General features: G+C 40.1%; 1 protein-coding gene across 1 annotated transcript in view; it reads right to left on the reverse strand.

The window, feature by feature from the left end:
* Positions 1-26,736, reverse strand: part of SMCHD1 (structural maintenance of chromosomes flexible hinge domain containing 1) — a 1,770,687-nt gene that overhangs the window by 1,334,717 nt on the left and 409,234 nt on the right. Inside the window, exons 10-11 of the mRNA XM_053715865.1 lie at positions 13,299-13,509; positions 8,917-9,037 (exon numbers count right to left, since the gene is read on the reverse strand). Coding sequence (XP_053571840.1) covers positions 8,917-9,037; positions 13,299-13,509 — 332 coding nt within the window. The remainder of the gene's footprint in view (positions 1-8,916; positions 9,038-13,298; positions 13,510-26,736) is intronic.

The following is a 26,736-nucleotide window of genomic DNA, read 5'->3' on the forward strand; positions in this document are numbered from 1 at the left end:
CAGCAGTCTCATAGGCTAAACGGATGATGCTTTTCAGCCAAAAGGAAAGAAAGGTAGCCGTAGCCCTTTGACCTCTCCGCTTACCAGAATAAACAAAGAAGATGTTTGACGGAAATCTTTAGTTGCTTGTAAATAGAATTTTAAAGCACGAACCACATCAAGATTGTGTAACAGACGTTCCTTCTTAGATGAAGGATTAGGACACAAAGAAGGAACCACAATCTCTTGATTGATATTCTTATTAGAAACAACCTTAGGAAGAAACCCAGGCTTGGTACGTAAAACCACCTTATCTGCATGGAAAACAAGATAAGGGGAATCACATTGTAAAGCAGATAGCTCAGAAACTCTTCGAGCCGAAGAGATAGCTACTAAAAACAAAACTTTCCAAGATAAAAGCTTAATATTTATGGAATCGGAGGACTTTAGATCCCGTGACACACAAGTCAGAGATTGAAGATATTAGGCGTCACATCTGTCAGCTAGAATTCTATAGGACACAATCCATTCTTCTTCAACTGAAACACATCATGTATTCCAAAAGGTAATAAAGCAGATTCTTTACTTGCCAACAAAATTAGGCAACATATGGGCGCCTCCCGTATCCACGAGATTAAACAGGGCACACAATCTTTTAGACTCCCCTCCCTAATTGGTCAGCAGTTTGGCAAGTTCTACTCTGAACTCTATAACATAGGTGACGAGACGGCACTCGGGCGGGCCCCCTCGGAAGCCATAGGCTCCTTCCTACAATCCCTAAAACTCCCCACTCTTGACAAAACTCATATAGAGTGTATTGACACCCCAATCGCTAGCCAGGAGGTCAAGCAGGTCATTAAGAAACTGAAATCACTTAAAGCCCCTGGGCCTGATGGCTTTACGGCTATAAGACATACCTAGAGGAACTTGTCCCCATACTCACCAGATTCTTTAATCGGGCAATGGCCACAGGGAATTTTGACAGGGAATTTTTTGAGGCCTCCATAGTCACTATTCCCAAACCCAATAAAGACATAGCTCTTTGCGCTAGCTACCGACCCATCTCGCTTATAAACACTGACGTCAAAATATACGCCAAAATTCTCGCAAACCGGTTAGCAAAACTCCTTCCAACACTCATCAACCCCGACCAAGTCGGTTTCATCCCCGGGAGAGAGGGCCCGGACAACACCAGGAGACTCCTTGATATCCTCCTAGAGACCAAGAGGCTTGATAAGCCGCTTGTGGTGCTTTCTCTTGACGCTGAGAAGGCCTTCAACTGCGTCCGGTGGGAGTACCTTTGGCGGGTCCTAGAGAACTTCCAGTTCCCCACGCAAATAATACTAGCAGTTAAGGCCTTGTATTCCTCTCCGGTAGCCTCAGTCAGAGGACTGGGGTTTGATCTATCCCCTTTCTCTATTACCAATGGCACCCAACAGGGTTGCCCCCTTTCTCCGATCCTATTTGCACTGGCCATGAAGCCTTTGGCCGCGGCTATCAGAGCAGATAAGGAGATATCGGGAATCACCCTTCATGGTACGGTCCATAAGGTGGCCCTATTCGCCGACGATACTACTCTGTTTTTCTCCAGACCCTTGAGAGAGATCCCGAGGCTCTTGTTCCTTCTCGAGACGTTCAGTGCCATGTTGTATTATAAGATAAACCACTCCAAATCAGAATTATTCACATTTGGGTTCCCTGAGGGAGTCTCTAGAAGTTTATGTGAAAAATACAAGTTTATCCCTAGCCATAAGTACATCTCTCATCTTGGCGTTAAATTGACCAACTCACTTCCCCAAATAATTGATGACAACTTTAAACCCCTCTTAGCCGAAGTGGAATTTCAAATGTGTCCCCTGGTTAGGCCGCATAGCGGCCCTAAAAATGAGTTACCTTCCTAAGTTTACGTATGCTTTACGTTGTCTTCCAATCAGGGTGCCCAGAACCCTTCTTATTCAGTTCCAGAGTGCTTGCACTAAGTACATATGGCAGGGTAAACCTCCCAGAGTAGCCCACAATATTCTACAATACCTTAGAATGCACGGAGGGATGGCCTCCCCCTCTATTTTCAGGTATGCGGACGCTGCTATGCTCACTCACATCTCCCAATGGGGAGTCAAAGCATCCAATTGTAAATGGAGGACAATTGAACAAGCCTCCTTACCGCATAATATCACTTTGAGGGACCTAATATGGACACCATCTCATTGCAGAAGAAACCTGGTAGTCACAAACCCGATTATCCGGGAATGCCTGACTGTCTGGGATCGCTGGCGACATAACCCTAAAGGTGGCTCCTCACCCGTCTCCAATTACCACTATGGCCGGCCTCCTGTCAGGCTTACCAGACTCCCACCCGACCTCCTGGTCTAGGCTTGGTGTTACGAGAGTGGCGGACCTCTGGTCTACCTCACCTCAGGTAACCTTTACTCCCTATAGTCAACTTGATGTCTCTCCATCTACCCCATCGTACATGAAGTTTGAATATTCAAGGGTCATTAGCCTCCTTTCAAGATGGGGTTTCAAACCTGTTTTGCCCCGGCAACTTACCATATGGGAAGCAAGATGGCAGCAGGGGCTTCGGCTGGGTAAACCTCTATACTTGCACTACACCCTTATGGAGGGAGCCACTCCAGCCGATAAAGCCCAACACATTCAAAAATGGGAACGTAGGTTAGACTTCATGGTACCTCTCACGGAGTGGCAACGCATGCTCCTATTAACAAAAAAAAACCCTCCACTGCATCACCATCTTTGAAACTTATATAAAGGTACTCACGCACTGGTACTATGTCCCAGCTCGCCTCGCAGAAATCTTCCCTGAGGCCTCCCCCACTTGCTGGGGAGACTGCTCGCATACGGGTGATATGATCCACATTTGGTGGAGCTGCCATAGGCTCAAGCCCACCTGGAACAAATGCTTTTTGACACTAACTAGCCTAGGTATCAACCTCCCTAGAACCCCTGAGACGGCCCTATTTCACTTAATCACATACAAACTACCCAAACACTATGGCTCCCTAAGTGTCTATCTCTTATCCGCAGTTAAACTCAATATAGCGAGATCCTGGAAAAGATCTCTCCCCCCAGCCTGGTCGGATATTGTAACCACTATGGCCTACATATACTCTATGGAGAAAAACATATATTATACCTCTGGTAGGTCTGACTTTTTTTAATATGTCTGGTCTGACTGGAAGAGCAGATTTGACACTCTCTGGCTCCCTAGTTTTGATATGTAAGCAAAAAATATCCCTTGACACTTTAGCAGAACCTTTGGTCCTCTTCCTGGTATGCCCGAACTGGTTTCTTTCATGACCCTCCCCCCCCTAAAGATTCCCTACCCCCCCCTTCCTCACCCCTTTCCCAATGTTACCTCATTTCTCTTTGAGATATTGGTATCTTTCACGAATAAGCATTACCGTCATGATTGTATCGTTTGTTTCTATGTCTTGTTGTATTTGAATTTGATGTACGAGTGTCTCGTACAGCTGTTGTATCTCTTCTTTTTTGCCACAAAAAAAAATAAAAAAAAATAAAAAAAAAAATAAAAAAAAAAAAAAATATATATATATCTATGGAATGCATAGGTTCAAACGGAACCCCTTGAAGAACACTAAGAACTAAGTTTAGGCTCCATGGCGGAGCAACAGGTTTAAATACAGGCTTGATTCTGACCAAAGCCTGACTAAATGATTGAACGTCTGGGACAACTGCCAGACGTTTGTGAAGTAGAATAGACAAAGCAGATATCTGACCCTTAAGAGAACTAGCACATAATCCATTCTCCAAACCTTCTTGGAGAAAAGACAGTATTCTAGGAATCCTAATCTTACTCCATGAGTAACCCTTGGATTCACACCAATAAAGATATCTGCACCAAATTTTATGATAAATCTTCCTGGTGACAGGCTTTCTAACCTGAATCAGGGTATCAATGACTGATTCAGAGAAACCATGTTTTGATAAAATCATGCGTTCAATCTAAAAAACCCTAACAAAAGCCACAAAGACCCTACAAAAAACGTTATAAATGCACAATTTACTTGAACAAACAAAAAAACGTTTTTCCGTTTTTTTTTTTTTTAAACAGTGTCAACAGTAACAAATGAGCCCTTCAAGCAAGCTGAAATTTTTATCCAAGTGTCTGAATACAGCTTACCCTTTCCCCATGGGGATATTGCCAGCCCTTTCTAGAATAAACACAGTCTGTCTAGAAAAACATAGACTGAACATACCTCATATGAAGCTTAGCATGCAAACCGTTCCCCCAACTGAAGTTTTCCTGTACTCTTCAGCCCTTGTGAGAACAGCAGTGGATCTTAGTTACAAAGTGCTAAGATCATAATCCTCCTTGCAGAAATCTTCATCTCTTTTTCTGCCAAAGAGTAAATAGTACACACCGGCACCATTTAAAATAACAAACTTTTGCTTGAGAAATAAAAAACTAACATTTTTGTCACAACACTCGCTCTGCACTTCCTAGTTACTTAGATTAGGCAAAGAGAATGACTGGGGGTGGAGTTAAGGGGGGGAGCTATATAGGCATCTCTGCTGTGGGTGCTCTCGTTGCCACTTCCTGTAGGGGAGGAGAATAGCCCACAAGTAAGGATGAATCTGTGGACTCGATACATCTTACAAGAGAAAGACTCCCAATTACAAAGACTTGTCAATTACTTGAAGCCCATAAATATATTTTCTCAGAGTGGGAACACATTACTACAAGTATTAAGGGAATCTCTACAACAAACTCCCCTCTATTACCTATTCCACGGAATGCAGAATTGACAAGTGTTCTGAAGGGTGGGTTTCACAATACTACAGAATGGGGATATATCATTCCTTTATTTACACTTCTAGATAATGGAAAGTTAAAAATTATAGAAAGGCTAATAGACACAGCAGATACATCCTATACTTCATGGTTAAAATATGCACAGCTGGCGGAGCCAGCTGCTAAAGCAGTTAGACGTGTTTCAGTACAGCTCCAGACTTTCAACTATAATATTAAGAAATAATTACTATTTGAAAACCTGAAACTACTCTACTGCTCATCAGAATATAACCACTGACTACTCCAGACTACAAATAATGTGTAGTTGGCTTTAATTATATCATCTCTCCATAACACCTCATCTAATTCTGCCACGTGGAGCCACTAAGTCTCATCTGCTATTAAACATGGAGGCGTTAAAAGCTTGGGAACAGAAAACCCAGCAGCTTCTAGAGCGACATTACCGGAGCCTAGCTAAGGATATAGAGTCACTGCTAGACCTCATATTTGAGCCGCAAAAGAAGAGGACCGGGAGTGCTGACATGGGGCTGCCTAGTGAGACCTACGATGCTGCAGAGAGCCCAGCTGTATGGAGATTGGAGACCCGGCTGAGACCGGCTCCCTTGCTACTAGAGGACAAAGCTATCACGCACCTACCAGAGCTCCTATCATCTGCCGACCTCATGGGCATTCAATTTGTCCGGGCCCCGGGGGATGCGGCTGGCCCTCGGGTCCGGGAAATGGTGGCTGACGCAAGTGACCAGGAGCACATGAATACACAAACGGCTCCCGGCTCCCTCCACTACAAGTTTGTACCGGAGAGATGGATACTGCAGTCCGGTGTCTCATACCAGGTAGAGAAGGTTCAATTTCCCCTGCCAGGAGCCCAGCTGTTTTCCACGGATACAGGGGGTTTCCTTTGCCCAGCAGACCACGCGGTGTGTGTCCCTAATAGAAGACTTGCACCGGAGCTACGAAACCAGCCTGTTAAATGTGGGGTGGGTTAGTCTGGAACCCCTCTTATGTACCACAGAGAAATGCTTAATTCTATTGTGACTGGGTCGGTTTAGGACATTATGAGGCTGGTGCTTGCTACAATGAAGTGGTCTATTTTAACCCCTATCGAGACCATCATATCAGGTGTACTCCATCTAATTTTTGCTACAGTTTGAACTTTATTTTTTCCCTTTTTGTAGACTCTTGTTACTCACTAGGCACCCCTATAACATATATAACTGTACTATTAGTGTATTCTATCAATATAGATATAGAATTCCATACCACCTTACTGTTTATCAGCTCTTATGGTTTTTGTTATGCAAATTTTATACACTCTAGGGTATACTCTTGGGATATATCAGGAACCATTTTGTGCCACATGCCACCCAATCGTTTCTCTGAAACATAGTACATAGTCCACATCATCAAGACTTTTATATACCACTTGCTTATACTTATGTGGATGTTCTGGACAGACCAGATAATAACTGGTTTAGATATATATCACTGCTTAACATGACAAACAGCTGATTGCAGCCAAATATTACCCTGGGTTGTATGTAACTTTCTTAGATAGTAAATCTGTATCTACATATCTGTATTAGGGAACTGTAGTGAAGCACAACATCTAATAATGTTGATAATGTATATTGTTGAGTCACTCCAGTCTTGCACTCATGGGTTCCAGGAGTCTAGAGGCAGGATGGTTCAGAACCATAGGCACAGTTTCCCGCATAAAGATTAATCATTGTTTTAGAGGATATGTAGTGTTATTAATATTAAGCTCTTGTGATATCACAGTTTATATTTACTGTCAGTTCTTGTTCTCTCTATCATCACTTCTGGGCATCTGAATATGTGTTTAGCTCTCACTTATTTCTCTTGTCCCTTATATTAACAGTTTAGTGTTTATAGAGACCCTGACTGCCTAGCAGTCACCTTAACCCATAACAACTTAGTCATATTCTAGTGAATATTTATTTACCTAACTGTCCATCAGGCCCTGACTTACTTCCCCTCTTTCTCTTAACATTAATAAGAGCCTTGAATTTTAGTGACCCTCTCTGAACTAAAACCTCCCTGTTCTGTAAACATTTATTTTTTACTTGCAGAGAACTCATTGAAGGACGTGTTATACTTAGACCTCTGATTAAATACACTCCCTATGCGAGAACTTTAATGTAGTCCAAATACCAGTCCCCGCTGAGTCCCTCTTCTCCCTTTCCCGCAGGTACCTGTGACCTGCGGGTCATACTCACTTCCCTTTTACCCACATCGCCTAAAGCTGGCATTTACCCCAGGAGAGGGGCTCATGCAGTAATTCCCTGTACTATATATTTACTAATGTCCCTCACTATGCATAGCCTCATCGGTAAATTTGTAATTGGATAATAAGCCTCCCAATAGTCCAGTTCCCATTACTAAATTGGCATTCTAGTTACCTCAGTCCCTCATTCCTTCTTATTCCATCCCCTTCTATCCCCCTTCTTTTCTAATTAGAGCGGCTCTTGTCCGCTGAAATCTTTCCTCTCTTTTCTAGACCACTCTGGTCTGAGAAAGTCCAAATAAATACTACCCCACACCTGCTTCTACCCTATTTGAACAGATAAACCTATAAACTCTCTAAACAGCAAGGTGTGGGTCCCATCTATCAGATATAAACTATAAAACTGAGGTTTCTTTATTTTTTGCATAAACACATATTCTATTACTGACATCCCTGCTTTATCCAGCTAATTCTAGCGTTCTCATATACCTCTTGTACGTTGTTATTATCTACCTTTCCATAAGGGGGTTATGAATGTGAGATATGGCTGTACATTCCATGGCTATTCTTCATGTCTACCTCCAAAGGCATAGGACATATAACCCAAGATTCGCTATTTCTTTGCTTTATGAATATGTTTATAATACAGGGATATCTCTTTCAGAAATAAGATATCATTGTTAATGGATGAATATGTTATGTAACTTTTGTTATAACCTCAATAAAAAACTAATTAAAAAAAAAAAAAAAAAAAAAATATGCACAGCTTCAGCACTTCTGCACACAGACCATTGACCAATTTTGAAACATTATGTGCCAGGGAAACAATAATTCCAAGATCTCTGTCCTTGGCTAGCAAGATCTTAAAAGACAACTTTTACCAGGGTTTGCCCACATACAGTTTGCCCACATACACACAGAAGTGGCACTTAGACCTAAAAGAGGCTATCTCAGACAATGAGTGGAAAATAATTTTTAAACTTTCGAAAAACTCAGTTTCCCCGCAAATACTTGAACTGAATCATAAAATCCTCTATTGATGGTACTTGACACCAACTAGAATAGCCAAAATTGATAGAATTGCATCTAACAAATGCGGGAGAGGATGTGGGGCTAACGGCACGTTTTTCCATATGTGGTGGACCTGTCCGATAATAAACCCACTATGGGTAGCAGTGGACACACATTTTAAAACACTACTCTCTGAATCATTCCTCCAGAATGGCTCTATTAAATGATATAGCTTTATCACAATGTAAGATAAGATCATGGTTGCTCCAGATAGACATCAACAGTGCTAAATCGCTTATAGCGAAAAACTGGAAGACTGTAATAATGCCCAATAAAGAAAATTGGTTGAAGGTTGAAGAGAACCAATGAATTATTTATGCTGGAGAAATATGGATATAAACGGCGTAACCAGACAGTTTTTTTTCTAAACGTTAAGTTCTATTGGGAACAGGTGCAACTTGACAACCCACCCCCCTAATACTTATTTAGGATAATTAGAACAGTACCTCTTTAATGCACACTTAACACCCCCCCCCTCTTCTTCTATCTAATAAGATGGGTGTCTTGGGCAGATTCACGGTTGTTGTTATTGATGTTGTTTGTTATTAAAGTTAATGTTATTGAAGCATATGGCTTGATCCATTTGAATTGGATTATATTTTAACAAGCAAGAACTTACTGAAAAACGTACCTGCCTTTCAAGGACAATTAATGACAAAGGAACTTAAAAACATTAAAAGATAATTATGTAACATGTACAATTTTCAATGCCATCTATTCAAGGCGGTTCATATGTTTTATTATACTAACTTCAATAAAGCTTGTTTAAAAACTAAAAAAAAAAAAAAAAAAATTACAATAATTGTTGCTTGCAATTAATTCTTACTCTTCAATAGTAGTGTACGGAATCAGTCTTCCATTCCAGAAACATTCAAATATTGGTCTCTTCCCTCTAGCACCTTTTTCTATAATTAAACAATCTTCGTCATCATCTTCAACACTGATTCCTAAAATACAAATGAAAAAAAATCAAATAAAAAAATAAATAAATATATATATATATATATATATATATATATATATATATATATATATACACACATACACAAACACACATATATATATATATATATATATATATATATATATATATATATATATATATATACACATACATACAGTGGATATAAAAAGTCTACACACCCGTGTTAAAATGTAATGTCAGGTTTGTGTGATGTAAAAAAAATGAAAAAAGATAAATCATTTCAGAACTTTTTCCACCTTTAATGTGACCTATAAACTGTACAACTCAATTGAAAAACAAACTGAAATGTTTTAGGTAGAGGGAAGAAAACAAGGAAATGTATGCTTACCTGATAAATGTATTTATTTTTCGAAACGACGAGTTCACGGATTTCATCCTTACTTATGGGATTACGCCTCCTGGTCAACAGGAGGAGGCAAAGAGCACCACAGCAGAGCTGTATAAGTAGCTCCTCCCTTCCCTCCCAACCCAGTCATTCGACCGAAGTTAGGAAGAGAAAGGAAAAGCCAAGGTGCAGAGGTGACTAAAGTTTAACAAAAATAATAACCTGTCGCAAAACACAGGGTGGGCCGTGGACTCGTCGTATCAAAAAATAAATAAATTTATCAGGTAAGCATAAATCTCCTTTTCTTTTTCAAGATGCAACGAGTCCACGGATTTCATCCTTACTTATGGGATACAATACCAAAGCTATAGTACACGGATAAAATGGGAGGGACAAGACAGGGAACCTAAACGGAAGGCACCACTGCTTGAAGCACTTTCCTCCCAAAAACAGCTTCAGAAGAGGCAAAGGTATCAAATTTGGAAAATTTGGAAAAAGTGTGAAGAGAAGACCAAGTAGCTGCCTTGCAAATCTGTTCAACAGAAGCATCATTTTTGAATGTCCATGAGGAAGCCACGGCTCTAGTGGAATGAGCCGTAATTTGTTCAGGAGGCTGCTGAACTCTTCAGCCAAAAGGAAAGGGAGGTAGGCGTAGCTTTCTGACCCCTACGTTTCCCAGAAAAAACAACAAACAATAAAGATGATTGGCAAAAATCCTTAGTCGCCTGTAAATAGAACTTCAAAGCCCAGACCACGTCCAGATTATGTAACAAATGTTCCTTCTTAGAAGAAGGATTAGGACACAAGGAAGGAAGAACAATCTCCTGATTAATATTTTTATTTGAAACAACTTTAGGAAGAAAACCATGTCTGGTTCGTAACACTACCTTATCCGAATGGAAAATCAGATAAGGAGAATCACATTGCAACGCCGAAAGCTCAGATACTCTTCGGGCTGAAGAAATAGCAACCAAAAATAAAACTTTCCAAGATAATAACTTAATATCTAAAGAATGCATAGGTTCAAACGGAACCCCTTGAAGAACTTTAAGAACCAAATTCAAACTCCAAGGAGGAGCAATAGGTCTAAATACAGGCCTGATTCTAGTCAGAGCCTGACAAAAGGATTGTACGTCTGGGACATCAGCCAGACGCTTGTGTAACAATACAGATAAGGCAGAAATCTGACCTTTCAAAGAACTCATAGACAACCCCTTCTCCAATCCTTCTTGGAGAAAGGACAAAATCCTAGGAATCCAAACTCTACTCCATGAGTAGCCCTTAGATTTACACCAATAAAGATATTTATGCCAGATCTTATGGTAAATTTTCCTAGTAACAGGCTTATGCGCCTCGATCAAAGTATCTAACCGAATCAGAAAACCCACGCTTAGATAAAATCAAGCGTTCAATATCCAAACAGTCAGCTGTAGAGAAACCAGATTCTGATGAAGGTAGGATCTCTGAATGAGAAGGTCCTTCCTCAATGGAAGCTTCCACGGAGGTAGAGAGGACATGGCCACCAGATCGGCATACCAAGTCCTGTGAGGCCACGCAGGAGCAAGAAGAATCACCAATGCCCTCTCCTGTTTGACATGCGCAATCACCCGGGGAAGAAGAGCAAATGGGGGAAACACATAAGCTAGATTGAAGGACCAGGGGACTGCCAATGCATCTATCAGTTCGGCCTGGGGATCCCTGGATCTGCACCCGTATCTCGGAAGCTTGGCATTCTGACGAGATGCCATGAGATCCAACTCCGGATTGCCCCATCTGAGCACCAGGCTTGAAAATACCTCCGGATGTAGTTCCCATTCTCCCGGATGAAACGTCTGTCTGCTCAGAAAGTCTGCTTTCCAGTTTTCCACCCCTGGATGTAAATCGCTGACAGATGGCAAGAGTGTTTCTCCGCCCACTGTATAGTTCTGGATACCTCTGTCATCGCTAGGGAACTCCTTGTTCCTCCCTGATTGATGTAAGCTACCGTCGTGATGTTGTCCGACTGGAACCTGATGAATTGGACTGAAGCCAACTGAGGCCAAGCCTGAAGTGCATTGAAGATGGCTCTCAATTCCAGAATGTTGATTGGAAGGAGAGACTCTGCCTGCGTCCAAACACCTTGAGCTCTCAGGGAATTCCAGACTGCTCCCCAACTTAGTAGGCTGACGTCCATTGTTACTATTACCCAAGAGAGTCTGCGGAAGCATGTCCCCTGGGATAGATGATCCAGTGATAACCATCATAGAAGATAGTCCCTTGTATCCTGATCTAGAGTTATTTGAGGAGACAAATTGGTATAGTCCCCATTCCACTGTCTGAGCATGCTCAGCTGCAGAGGTCGGAGATGAAATCGAACATATGGAATTATGTCCATCGATGCCACCATCAATCCGACTACTTCCATGCACTGAGCCACTGACGGCCGAGGATTGGACTGAAGGGTCTGACATGTAGGCATGGGTAACTTGCACATCTGTGAGGGCATCATTAATTCATACATTTTTGAGCAACATATGCTGTCATCCCGATGTCTTTTCATTCTGCACAGATTACAATAGCATGGCTGTGTAAGCAGAGAGTGTGGGTGCTAGCATGGCTTGCCTGCAGTCCTGACATGTCTCCGATTGAGAATGAGAGGCACATTATGAAGCAAAAAATAAGGCAATGAAGGCCCGAACAGTAGTGCAGCTGAAGACATGCATAAAGGATGAATGGGGGAAAATTCTGCTTGATAAACTTAAACTGGTGTCTTCAGTGCCCAAATGCATAAAAAGTGTTATTAAAAGAAAAAGTGATGTTACACAGTGGTAAAGAGTTGATTGTCCCAACTTTTTTTTAAGTGTGTTGCAGTCATCAGTATTTAAATGAGTGTATATTTTCAAAAATACATTAATTGAATTTTCAAATGAGTTTTTGTTTGTTTTTGCATTTAACATACTGTCCCAACTTTTTCGGAATTGGGGTTGTACAAATTCACTCTAACGGTACCTCTTAACAGTCATCTCCCACTACTTTCTCCTTCATCTGACAATGGTAATGCTGGACTGGAAACACCAGCACCGAAGATCTTCTACGGAAGCCGGAGTGTAACAAAACGCTCTACGCTTTTCTCCTAGTAACGTCCAGGCTTTCTCAAGAGGATTGTGCAATCCAGTACTAAACATATCAGCAGGGGTAATGGAATAGGAGTATAACGTTGATCTGGAAAGGGAGGCAGAAGACAAGTCATTGCGACCGAATTTACTAAGAGCCTATGAAGGATTTCCCATGAGGCGAAAACATTGTATCATAAGGCAGTACTCCAATCACATCCCTCTGACAAGCACTGTACTCTGAAGGGAAATTGGCTTCAATATGCTCTGAAGCACCTTTCACTAAAGAAATCAAGCACATTATCTTACTTCAACCACATCCAAAGGACGCAACATAAAGACCAAGGTATTAGTGAGGTGGGAGGGGTTTTATAGGCTTTTGAGGTTTGGGAAACTTTGCCTCCTCCTGGTATCAATATATATATCCTACATAGCAAATTTATAATGCAACCAACCCAGCTGGCTACATTTTCTGTGGAGAAAATGGAGTCCCATAAGCACAAAGTTGCCAATCACAATCTACATCCAGCCTTTGCAAAACACAATTAACAAGCAATCATATAATAATAAGATCTGTTTATTATTGCATGATAATGTCATTTAAGTTTCGCACACTGATGTTGCAGGATCAGCAGTCAAGGTGAACACTGAAAACATTGTAGATTAATTTTATTACATACAATCTGTCTGAAACATTCAGAAAAGAAAAAGGTGTTTTGGGGACATCAGTTTTAAATTAAGAAAAATATTTATGGTCTAAAATAATATATAAAAATAAATTTTATCATAAAAGTACAAAGACTTACTTGTCGAAAAGTATGGGTCATCTGGATATGTTTCCTGTTCATACAAGAAAGGGTGGTATCGTATAATTCCTTCCACTACCCCTTCACCTTCAACAAGGGCTTTAAATTCAAAGAAGTCAGCGGCAGTATTAATATACAGGGTTTGCATGTCATCTTTTATTTCCCTTAAGTTAGAAATCTTTGGTACCTTTCCTTTCTCAAACAGGTAGATCTGTGGAATAAAAAAAAAAAAAAATTCAAACAGATATAAGTATCAGCTGTTTCTCCAAAAAAAAAAAAATATATATATATATATATATATATATATATATATATATATATATATATATATATATATATATATATATATATATATATATATATAACTATTTTTTTGTATGCCTATATTTTGCAAGTTTAATAGCTAGGTGGTTGACTCCAGGAGGGAGGATATTATATATATTCACATAAAATATATATATTAATTTGGACGATTTACTAAAAATGATTTGTTAAAAAATTATTAAATAATTAAATATCAAATAATAAATTGGTTGTAAAAATTATCCATATAAGTCATTATTAATATGTCGTTAGATCGATTGCATAATTTGTTTTTTCTAAAGGCATTTAAAATTAATATTTTGCAACAAAGGGCATTTACCGAAGTGATAAAAAGTTGACTAGAAAATGTCACATGTACAGTTCTGTGCAAAAGTCTAAGGCCATCATTAGATTTGTTGTTTTAGCACAGTTTTAAAGGGTCATCCATATTTTTTTTTTATTTCTCTTTATTAAGATACAACCAGAATATACAGGAAATATGTACACAACATATATATAAAAAAAAAAAAAAAAAAAATTCAGAACGAAATGGCTTCTTTAGGAAAAAGTCAGTATTTAATGTGACCTCCCTTGGCACTAAGCACATCTTGAACTCTTTTGGGGAGAATGTCCTTAAGTTTTCTGGTTTGTTATACTAGGCTTCTTTCAGCACTTCCCAGAGTTCTTCTTTAGATTTAGGCTGTCTTATTTCTTTCTCTGTCCATGTGATCTCCTATTGCCTCTATAATATTCAGATCTGGACTCTGTGGGGGCCAATCCATGACTGTCAGTGTTTTATCAGCGTTTTTTCTCTCCAAATATGATTTTACTGCATTAGCAGTGTGCTTGGGATCCTTATCATAGAGAACTGACCCTCAATAGAAGTGGTCGAGAGGCCTTTCTTCAGACCCTCCTGGAGAAAAAGAAGAATATGCGGAGTCTTCACTCTACGCCAAGAGAAACCTCACTGGTCACACCAGTGAAGAAAAGTCCTCCAGACCTTGTGGTAGATGCGTCTGGTGACAGGCTTACGAGTCTGTATGTATTAATGACACTGTCAGAGAAGTCTCTCTGAGCCAAGATCAACTGTTCAATCTCCAGGCAGTCAGCCTCAGAGTATCTAGGTTTTGATAAAAGAATGGACCCTTCGTCAGTAGGTCCTGATGAAGTGGTAGCCGCCAAGGCTGAGCAGACGACAAGCTCACCAGCTCTGCGTACCAAGTCCTGCACGGCCACACAGGGGCTATCAGGATATTCGGTATGTGCTCCTGTTTGATCTGCACTACCACTGAGTAAGAACAATTGATGGAAACATGTAGACCAATCTGAAGTTCCACGGAACCGCTTAAGCATCCACTAGCTCCGCCTGAGGGTCCCTGGATTTCAATACGCATCTCGAAAGCTTTGCATTCAAGTGCAAAGCTTTCAGATCTATATCTGGAACACCCCATACTGCAGGTTAGTTCCAGAAATATCAGCAAATAGATTCTGCACTGAGTAATAAGCCATGTCTGCAGCCACTTTATAAAACATTGAACTTTTTTGGGATATCTTTAAAAGCCTAGGATCCAATAAAAGCAACAACAATGGGAAATATTAGGTGAACAATTAAGGGAATAGCTGAACGTGTTTTGGTGCTCCGCCCAGCTCGTTTTATAGTGGTCAGTGTATACATAGTTTACTCTCAAATTAACATACCACCTTTATTATGACATTTATTTAATGTTATGCATTAATACGTCCATGCTATTTACAGTCATATGCAAAAGTGTAGGCACCCCTGACAATTTCCAAGTTTTTTATTTATAAATAATTGGGTGTTTGGATCAGCAATTTAATTTTTATCTATCAAATAACTGAAGGACACAGTAATATTTCAGTAGTGAAACGAGGTTTATTGGATTAACAGAAAATGTGCAATATGCATCAAAACGAAATTAAACAGGTCCATAAATTTGGGCACCCCAACAGAAATATTGCATCAATATTTAGTAGAGCCTCCTTAAGCAGAAATAATAGCCTCTAGACACTTCCTATAGCCTGTAAAGGGTGTCTGTATTCTGGATGAATGTAATTTTGGACCATTCCTCCTTGTGAAACATCTCCAGTTTAGTTTGGTTTGATTTTTGCCGAGCATGGACAGCCCGCTTCAAATCAACCAACAGATTTTCAATGATATTCAGGTCTGAGGACTGGGATGGCCATTCCATAACATTGTACTTGTTCCTCTGCATAAATGCCAGAGTAGATTTTGAGCAGTGTTTTGGGTCATTGTCTTGTTGAAATATCCAGCTCCGGCGTAACTTCAACTTTGTAACTGATTCCTCAACATTATTCTCAAGTATCTGCTGATATTGAGTGGAATCTATGCGACCCTCAATTTTAACAAGATTCCCAGTACCGGCACTGGCCACACAGTCCCACAGCATGATGGGACATCCACCAAATTTTACTGTGGCTAGCAAGTGTTTGTCTTGGAACGCTGTGTTCTTTTGCCGCCATGCATAATGTCCCTTGTTATGACCAAATAACTCAATCTATGTTTCATCAGTCCACAGCACCTTCTTCCAAAATGAAGCTAGCTTATCCAAATGTGCGTTTGCATACCTCAAGCGACTCTGTTTGTGACGTGTGTGCAGAAAAGGCTTCTGCCGCATCACTCTCCCATACACTGAATTGTTGAACGATGCACAGTGACACCATCTGCAGCAAGATGATGTAGTTCTTTGGAGGTGGTCTGTGGGCTGTTTTTAACCGTTCTCACCATCCTTTGCCTTTCCGATATTTTACTTCTGGCCTTAACAAGAACTGTGCCTGTGGTCTTCCATTTACTTACTGTGTTCCTCACAGTGGACACTGACAGCTTAAATATCTGCTATAGCTTTTTGTAGCCTTCCCCTGAACCATAATGTTGAACAATCTTTGTTTTCAGGTCATTTGAGAGTTGTTTTGAGGCCCCCAGGGTGCCACTCTTCAGAGGAGAGTCAAAAAGGACAACAACTTGCAATTAGCCACATTATATACCTATTCTCATAATTGGATGCACCGGTCTATGAAGTTCAAGGCTTACAGCGCTGCGGAATCTGTTGGCGCTCTACAAATACCTGATGATAATAATAATAATAATAATAATAATAATAATAATAATAAAGGGACACTGAACCCAATTTTTTTTTCTTTTGTGATTCAGATAGAGCATGAAATGTTAAGCAACTTTCTAATTTACTCCTATTATCAAATTTTCTTCATTCTCTTGGTATCTTTATTTGAAATGCAAGAATGTAAGTTTAGATGCCAGCCCATTTTTGGTGAACAACCTGGGTTGGTCTTGCTGATTGGTGGATACATTCATCCACCAATAAAAAAGTGCTGTCCAGAGCTTGAACCAAAAAAAAAAAAAAGCCTAGATGCCTTTTTCAAATAAAGACAGCAAGAGAACGAAGAAAAAATGATAATAGGAGTAAATTAGATAGTTGCTTAAAATTGCATGCTCTATCTGAATCACAAAAGAAAAAAAAATGGGTTCAGTGTCCCTTTAATGGGCTCACCAAACCAATTGTGTGTTCCAATTAATCAGTGCTGGGTAGTTACAGGTATTTAAATCAACAAAATGACAGGGTTCACAAATGTATGCACCTGTCTAATTTTGTTTTGATGCATATTGCACATTTTCTGTTACTCCAATAAACCTCATTTCACTACTGAAATATTACTGTGTTCTTCAGTTATTTGAAAGATCAATATTAAATTGATGATCAAAACACCCAATTATTTATAAATGAAAATCATAAAAATTGTCAGAGGTGTCTAAACTTTTGCATATGACTGTAACTCCACTCTTCACAAATTAATTCAAGTTTTTCTTTAAATTTAAACCTAAAATGTAAAACTTATTTGCTGCGTATTGCTTTGACAATGAAAATCTCCTGCCGGACGACCCTTGGGTTTAGACGTCTTGTTCTGTAGTAGGAACTCTCCCTTTGCACCTGTGACTATAACAGGGACTTACCCATGAACGTCTAGATTTAGACATGCTATCGGCTGAGCAGGATTTTAACCACAGGGCTCTCTCCTAGCTAGAACTGCAAAGCTAGAGTTCTTTGCATTTATGCAGATAATCTGCAGAATTGCTTCCCTGATAAAGGAATTTGCAAACATTAGGGAATGTATGTGATCCTGAATCTCCACCGTAATCAGGCCTGCTAAGGACTCACACCAGAACTTGGTGACCCCTGTAACTGCAGCAATTCCCACTGCAGGTTAAAAAAATGTTGTAGACTGAAGAAACACCCTCCTGAGATATCCCTCAAGTTTTCAGTCAAGAGGATCTCTAAAGGAGGTACTGTCCTCAAGCGGGATAGTTATGTGCTTGGCTAGCGTGGATATAGCACCATCTACCTTAGGTACACTGTTCCAGACCTCCGCATGGCCAGCAGGGACAGGAAACAGACTTTTAAATGCTGCCAAAGGGGCAAACTGAGTACCTGGTTTCCCCCCTACCTTTGAGATCATTTTGGAAATAATGGGTGGTACAGGAAAAATATGTGGGGGCCTAGGTCTGAATACTGATACCAGTCTATGGACCTGTTCATCCACAGGCGACTTCTAAGCATAGGACATCTAGGGTAGATAAAACAATATTCAACAGGAGGCTGAGCTGCGCCACTTTGAACCTAATCATACCTTCTTCCAAATCCTCCTCCAACTCCTCTTCAGAGTGGTCAGAGGAAGGGAGTTCACCTTCAGAGCTTACTAAAGGGATTGTCCTGAGAAGCCTGCCTCCACCAACGCCCCTGGGCTACGTATAAGAGAACAATATTTAAATTATTTTCTGATTCCCCGACACTTGGCTAGCACTCAGGGCAGCAGCCACATCAACCTGTATAAGGGCCGCGAGTCATCAGGTAAAAGGCCTACCCCAGCCGGAGTCAGGCCACTGGACAGGGATATCTGCATCAGCCGAAGCCTGAGAAATCGCAAAAGGACCAGCTGGTTATAGGGCATGTGGGAGCTCATCCACGGTCGGACCGCTTGGGCATAGTTGTGCCGGAGGATTAACAGTGATAATTTTGCAAAGCAGTTAATGGAGTTAACTGAGAAAGATTCCCCCAGACTCTATTAAAATAGAGTTGTCCATTATAAGTGCCATGAAAAAAGAAAATTTATGCTTACCTGATAAATTTGTTTCTTTTTAGACACGATAAGTCCACGGATTTCATCCTTACTTGTGGATTATGCCTCCTGGTCAGCAGGAGGAGGCAAAGAGCACCACAGCAGAGCTGTATATATAGCTCCTCCCTTCCCTCCCACTTCAGTCATTCTAAATTATGTAACAGACATTCCTTCTTAGAAGAAGAATTAGGACACAAGGAAGGAACAACAATCTCCTGATTAATATGCTTGTTTGAAACAACTTTAGAAAGAAAACCAGGCTTTGTACGTAACACCACCTTATCCGAATGGAAAATAAGATAAGGAAAATCATATTGTAATGCCGAAAGCTCAAATACTCTTCGAGCAGAAAAATAGCAACTAGAAACAAAACTTTACAAGATAAAAACTGAATATCTATGGAATGCAAAAGTTCAAACGGAACCCCTTGAAGAACTTTAAGAACTAAATTTAAACTCCAAGGAGGAGCAATTGGTCTAAACACAGGCCTGATTCTAGTCAGAATAATGTAAGCGGAAATACTGGCGCTGAAAGCAGGGTAGTACACAAATACAATATACGGGTAACCTAAAAGGGTCTACCTTAGCAGAAATATAATCGTTATAAAAGTCAATAAATGGTAATAGCCTAATATATATCTTAGAAAATATATTTAATAGTGTAAAATTACAATACAATCAAGATTATAAAATCAGTGTTAATAAAATCAGTACATATATACTAAAAAGTAATTAATGGGGCCCTTTAAATTAGTTTGAAAAAACATACAGAAAGGGGAAAGATTAACCACAAATCTATATATATATATATATATATATATATATATATATATATATATATATATATATATATATATATATATATATATATATATATATATACTATGATTGAGGATAGAAGAAAACTATACTCAAATAAATATAAGTATAAAGAGGGCAGAGATATTCAAACAGTATAAATAAAAACAAATAGCAATACAAACAGACTTAATAACTGGACGTCCAGCGTAAAAACCAGGGGTTAAAACAGTAATAATCTAGGGTTAAAACAGTATTAACCTGAAAGTGCACTATAGTGAACAAAAACACTCGTGACTAGATGATCATACTAATAGCATTGGATCAAGCTAATGGGCGAGTGAGGTACCTTGCGCTAATCTGTGGAGCACAGATTGAATATTGTTCGTCCTGTACCTCCTCCTGAGGTGGGTGTGTACTCCTAGAGTAGTTCACTTACATCACCCTTTCTGAAAATGTCCAGCTGATTTTGGGAGGAACAGAATGTAAACGATCTCTGGGGTAATAGCAATCCTTTAGATGATGGTAGATAGTAACTTCAAGGCACTCTTATTCTGTGGTGCTTAGTGCAGGTACTAGATCATCTGGCAGTATATTCAATTTGTAGACTGGTGCGCTCCCTCAGAGGGCTGTATTCAAATTCACAGGCCTTGGGGGTAGTGAGCCAGGCGTTGGTAGTTGTCCTGTGTGCTTTTTCAACACAATAGCGATCCTTTCGGCGGCTGTATCAAGTTCACAAGCCTTAAAGGAGTTCAGCTTAGCAGTAGTTCTTCTTGTAGGAAATGAGACACAGTCATCAACCGGTTTCTCCCCTCACTTGGGGCTTTTTCAAGATGTGTTCTCATTGCTGGCAGGTATTCCTTTATAGGGCTATCCTGCATCCTTATTGGTTAGTTCAAAGGGGTGTGTGATCCCAGTTAAGGTGGAATTTGAGTTATATCCCTTAAACTTTTAAGGAGGTATCTTATTGTCTCTTGTAGTTTTTTGGAAATTTCCCGTTGTTAATTTTAGTTTAACAACTAGTATACTAAAAGTACATATTGCTCCGGAAAGGAACAACCATACGTGTAATATGGTCACATCCAAGGTGTCAAGTGAAATCGACTTAAATTATGAGTAAAGTCTGTTCAAGAGTTAGTATTTTTTGGAGTCCTCAATTTGATTAAACACATAGGTAGAGGTAAAAGACATATGTCAGTATTGTACAGGGAATATAAAGTTTTTACAGAGTGTTTTACATTTGATAGTTACAAACAGAAGTAAATTAGGGACAAAAAGAGAGAACTGGGGGTTCTCATTGTCTTAGAGTTAAAGTTAAACACATAGGTAAAGAATTTTTCCCATATGTGTATATGATACAGAAAATAGACAGACATTCTAGATATTTCATGTTTGGTGGTTGCATATTACACGTATGGTTGTTCCTTTCCGGAGCAATATGTACTTTTAGTATACTAGTTGTTAAACTAAAATTAACAACGGGAAATTTCCAAAAAACTACAAGAGACAATAAGATACCTCCTTAAAAGTTTAAGGGATATAACTCAAATTCCACCTTAACTGGGATCACACACCCCTTTGAACTAACCAATAAGGATGCAGGATAGCCCTATAAAGGAATACCTGCCAGCAATGAGAACACATCTTGAAAAAGCCCCAAGTGAGGGGAGAAACCGGTTGATTACTGTGTCTCATTTCCTACAAGAAGAACTACTGCTAAGCTGAACTCCTTTAAGGCTTGTGAACTTGATACAGCCGCCGAAAGGATCGCTATTGTGTTGAAAAAGCACACAGGACAACTACCAACGCCTGGCTCACTACCCCCAAGGCCTGTGAATTTGAATACAGCCCTCTGAGGGAGCGCACCAGTCTACAAATTGAATATACTGCCAGATGATCTAGTACCTGCACTAAGCACCACAGAATAAGAGTGCCTTGAAGTTACTATCTACCATCATCTAAAGGATTGCTATTACCCCAGAGATCGTTTACATTCTGTTCCTCCCGAAATCAGCTGGACATTTTCAGAAAGGGTGATGTAAGTGAACTACTCTAGGAGTACACACCCACCTCAGGAGGAGGTACAGGACGAACAATATTCAATCTGTGCTCCACAGATTAGCGCAAGGTACCTCACTCGCCCATTAGCTTGATCCAATGCTATTAGTATGATCATCTAGTCACGAGTGTTTTTGTTCACTATAGTGCACTTTCAGGTTAATACTGTTTTAACCCTAGATTATTACTGTTTTAACCCCTGGTTTTTACGCTGGACGTCCAGTTATTAAGTCTGTTTGTATTGCTATTTGTTTTTATTTATACTGTTTGAATATCTCTGCCCTCTTTATACTTATATTTATTTGAGTATAGTTTTCTTCTATCCTCAATCATAGTATATATATATATATATATATATATATATATATATATATATATATATATATATATATATATATATATATATAGATTTGTGGTTAATCTTTCCCCTTTCTGTATGTTTTTTCAAACTAATTTAAAGGGCCCCATTAATTACTTTTTAGTATATATGTACTGATTTTATTAACACTGATTTTATAATCTTGATTGTATTGTAATTTTACACTATTAAATATATTTTCTAAGATATATATTAGGCTATTACCATTTATTGACTTTTATAACGATTATATTTCTGCTAAGGTAGACCCTTTTAGGTTACCCGTATATTGTATTTGTGTACTACCCTGCTTTCAGCGCCAGTATTTCCGCTTACATTATTCTACTATCCTCCTCAGGTTCTTAGAGAGAGACCCTTCTATACTTGGCATTAGGGTTGATATAAGCGCCAATTCTCACATATCCTCCTTACACTGATTCTAGTCAGAGCCTGACAAAAGTTTGTACATCTGGAACGTCTGCCAGATGCTTGTGTAACAAAATAGATAAAACAGAAATATGTCCCTTTAAGGAACTTGCTGATAACCCCTTCTCCAATCCTTCTTGGAGAAAAGACAAAATCCTGGGAATCCTAACCATACCCCATGAGTAGCTCTTGGATTCACACCAATAAAGATATTTACGCCATATTTTATGGTAAATTTTCAGAGTAACAGGCTTACGTGCCTGAATTAAAGAGTTTATAACCGAATCAGAAAAACCTTGCTTAGACAGCTGCAGAGAAATCTAGATTCAGGTGATGGAAGGGACCCTGAATGAGAAGGTCCTTCCTTAATGGAAGCTTCCACGTTGGCCGAGATGACATGTCCACCAGATCGACATACCAAATCCTGCGAGGCCATGCCGGGGTAATGAGAATCACTGATGCCCTCTCCTGTTTGATTTGAGCAGTCACCCGGGTTAGAAGAGCAAACGGAGGAAATACATATGTTAACCTGAAAACCCAAGGAACTGCCAAGACATCTATCAGTTCGGCCTGGGGATCCCTGGACCTGGACCCGTATCTCAGAAGCTTGGCATTCTGACGAGATGCCATAAGGTCCAACTCTGGCCGACCCCATCTGAGAATCAGGCTTGAAAATACTTCCGGATGGGGCTCCCACTCTCCCTGATGAAAAGTCTGCCTGCACAGAAAAACTGCTTCCCAGTTTTTCACCCCTGGGATATAGATCGCCGACAGATAGCAAGAGTGAGCCTCTGCGCACTGAATATTTTGGCTACCTCGATCATCGCTAAGGAACTCCTTGTTCCTCCCGGATGATTGATGTAAGCCACTGTCGTTACGTTGACCGACTGGAATCTGATGAATAGGGCCGAGGCTAACTGAGGCCAGGCCTGAAGCACATTGAATATCGCCCTCAACTCTAGAATGTTGATAGGAAGGATAGATTTTGCCTGGCTGTCGTCAGAGATAGCCTGACACAGCAGCTGGAGCATAGACCAGAGGTTCAAAAGAGAAGAGCGCACATACTAGCGCCATTCGACAAGCCCCGACCCTTGTGGGCGTTAAACAATGGCAACCGGGAGTTGGATTATGTAAGTATAGGCACCGGGGACAAAGAAGAAAAGTGTATAACACTGTTATTTGTTAAACAGCCATCCAGAGAAGTCTTGATAAACTGTCATCTGTGCAATCTCCCGGGCACCCTGCATTAAAAATAGGCACCGGGAGACAAGTATAAAACACACACATATGCCGTTCTTAACAAGACACACAATTGTGACCAACAGATCTCTGTGCAACAATTCACAACATACTGCGTTCCACATAATGTGTTTTGCCCGACAGCAAAGGCATCCCACCCAGCTTGCGAGGTCCTAACTTTCTCCTCACATTGGCCTGTGGAAATAAAAAGTACTGAGTTTTTCTCTTCCCTCAGACTTTACAAGCAGGGCAGCATTAGTATGGGAGGCACATTATGTCCCACAAGTTCCCATTGCTTTAAAACCACCAAATGTTCTACTGTAGAGACTGATCTGGACTAGGCTACACCCTAGAACAAAGCAGCATACTCTGGCACTACTTTAAAAATAATAAACTCTTGATTGAAGAATATTTACTAACACCTCACTTTGCCATCTCCTATCTTACTAACACAGGCAAAGAGTGACTGGAGTGGGAGGGAAGGGAGGAGCTATATATAAACAGCTCTGCTGTGGTGCTCTTTGCCTCCTCCTGCTGAACAGGAGGCGTAATCCACATGTAAGGATGAAATCTGTGGACTCATTGTGCCTTTAAAAAGAAAAAATAGTGTAGTAGCACTTTTGAATCATACCGTGGGGTATTTGGGTCCCAAAGCATAAAAAAGGAAATTTATGCTTACTTGATAAATTTATTTCTTCTACGATATGACGAGTCCACAGATTTCATCCTTACTTGTGGGATATTACCCTCCTGCTGACAGGAAGTGGCAAAGAGCACCACAGCAGAGCTGTATATATAGCTACTCCCTTCCCTCCACCTCCAGTCATTCGACCGAAGTTAGGAAGAGAAAGGAAAAGCCAAAAGGTGCAGAGGTGACTGAATTTTAACTAAAATAAAAAATATACCTGTCTTAAAAAATAACAGGGTGGGCCGTGGACTCGTATTGTAGAAGAAATAAATTTATCAGGTAAGCATAAATTTCCTTTTCTTCTACAAGATATGACGAGTCCACGGATTGCATCCTTACTTGTGGGATACAATACCAAAGCTACAGGACACTGATGAAGGGGAGGGACAAGACAGGGACCTAAATGGAAGGCACCACTGCTTGAAGAACCTTTCTCCCAAAACCAGCCTCAGAAGAAGCAAAAGTATAAAATTTCTAAAATTTGGATAAAGTATGAAGAGACGACCAAGTTGCAGCCTTGCAAATCTGTTCAACAGAAGCATCATTTTTAAATGCCCATGAGGAAGCCACAGCCCTGGTGGAATGAGCCGTAATTCTTTCAGGAGGCTGCTGTCCAGCAGTCTCATGCGCTAGACGGATGATACTCTTCAGCCAAAAAGAAAGAGAGGTAGTCGTAGCTTTCTGACCCCTACGCTTTCCTGAAAAAACAATGAATAATGAAGATGATTGACGGAAATCCTTATTTGCCTGCAAGTAAAACTTCAGGGCACGGACCACATCCAAGTTATGCAACATACGCTCCTTCTTAGAAGAAGGGTTAGGACATAATGAAGGAACAACAATTTCATGATTAATATTCTTATTAGAAACAACCTTAGGAAGGAAACCAGGTTTGGTACGCAAAAACACCTTATCAGAATGGAATATAAGATAAGGCGAGTCGCATTGTAATGCTGAAAGCTCAGAAACTCTACGAGCAGAAGAAATAGCAACCAAAAACAAAACTTTCCAAGATAGCAACTTAAAATATCTATGGAATGCATGGGTTCAAACGGAACCCCTTGAAGAACATTAAGAACTAAATTCAAACTCCAGGGTGGAGCAATGGGTCTAATCACAGGCTTAATTCTGGTTAAAGCCTGACAAAAAGACTGAACGTCTGGAACATCTGCCAAACGTTTATGTAGCAAAATTGACAAAGCAGAGATTTGTCCCTTTAAGGAACTCGCTGACAACCCTTTCTCCAATCCTTCCTGGAGAAAAGACAGAATTCTGGGAATCCTAACCTTACTCCATGAGTAACCCTTGGATTCACACCAAAAAATATATTTACGTCATATCTTATGATAGATCTTTCTAGTGACAGGCTTACCTGCCTGAATCAAAGTATCAATGACCGCATCAGAAAATCCCCGCTTAGATAAAATCAAGCGTTCAATCTCCAAGCAGTCAGCTGCAGAGAAAACATAATTTATGCTTACCTGATAAATTTATTTCTCTTGTGGTGTATCCAGTCCACGGATCATCCATTACTTGTGGGATATTCTCCTTCCCAACAGGAAGTTGCAAGAGGATCACCCACAGCAGAGCTGCTATATAGCTCCTCCCCTAGCTGCCATATACAGTCATTTGACCGAAAACAAGCAGAGAAAGGAGAAACCATAGGGTGCAGTGGTGACTGTAGTTTAAAATTAAAAAACACCTGCCTTAAAATGACAGGGCGGGCCGTGGACTGGATACACCACAAAATAAATAAATTTATCAGGTAAGCATAAATTATGTTTTCTCTTGTAAGGTGTATCCAGTCCACGGATCATCCATTACTTGTGGGATACCAATACCAAAGCTAAAGTACACGGATGAAGGGAGGGACAAGGCAGGTACTTAAACAGAAGGAACCACTGCCTGTAAAACCTTTCTCCCAAAAATAGCCTCCGAAGAAGCAAAAGTATCAAATTTGTAGAATTTTGAAAAAGTATGAAGCGAAGACCAAGTTGCCGCCTTGCAAATCTGTTCAACAGAAGCCTCATTTTTAAAGGCCCATGTGGAAGCCACAGCTCTAGTAGAATGAGCTGTAATCCTTTCTGGAGGCTGCTGGCCAGCAGTCTCATAGGCTAAGCGGATTATGCTTCTTAGCCAAAAAGAAAGAGGTTGCCGAAGCCTTTTGACCTCTCCTCTGTCCAGAGTAGACAACAAACAAAGCAGATGTTTGATGAAAATTTTTAGTAGCTTGTAAGTAAAACTTTCAAGCACGAACCACGTCCAGATTGTGTAATAGACGTTCCTTCTTCGAAGAAGGATTAGGACACAAAGACGGAACAACAATCTCTTGATTGATATTCTTATTAGATACCACCTTAGGTAAAAACCCAGGTTTGGTACGCAGAACTACCTTAT

Source organism: Bombina bombina, chromosome 5 (assembly GCF_027579735.1).
Source record: "Bombina bombina isolate aBomBom1 chromosome 5, aBomBom1.pri, whole genome shotgun sequence".
NCBI lineage: Eukaryota > Metazoa > Chordata > Amphibia > Anura > Bombinatoridae > Bombina > Bombina bombina.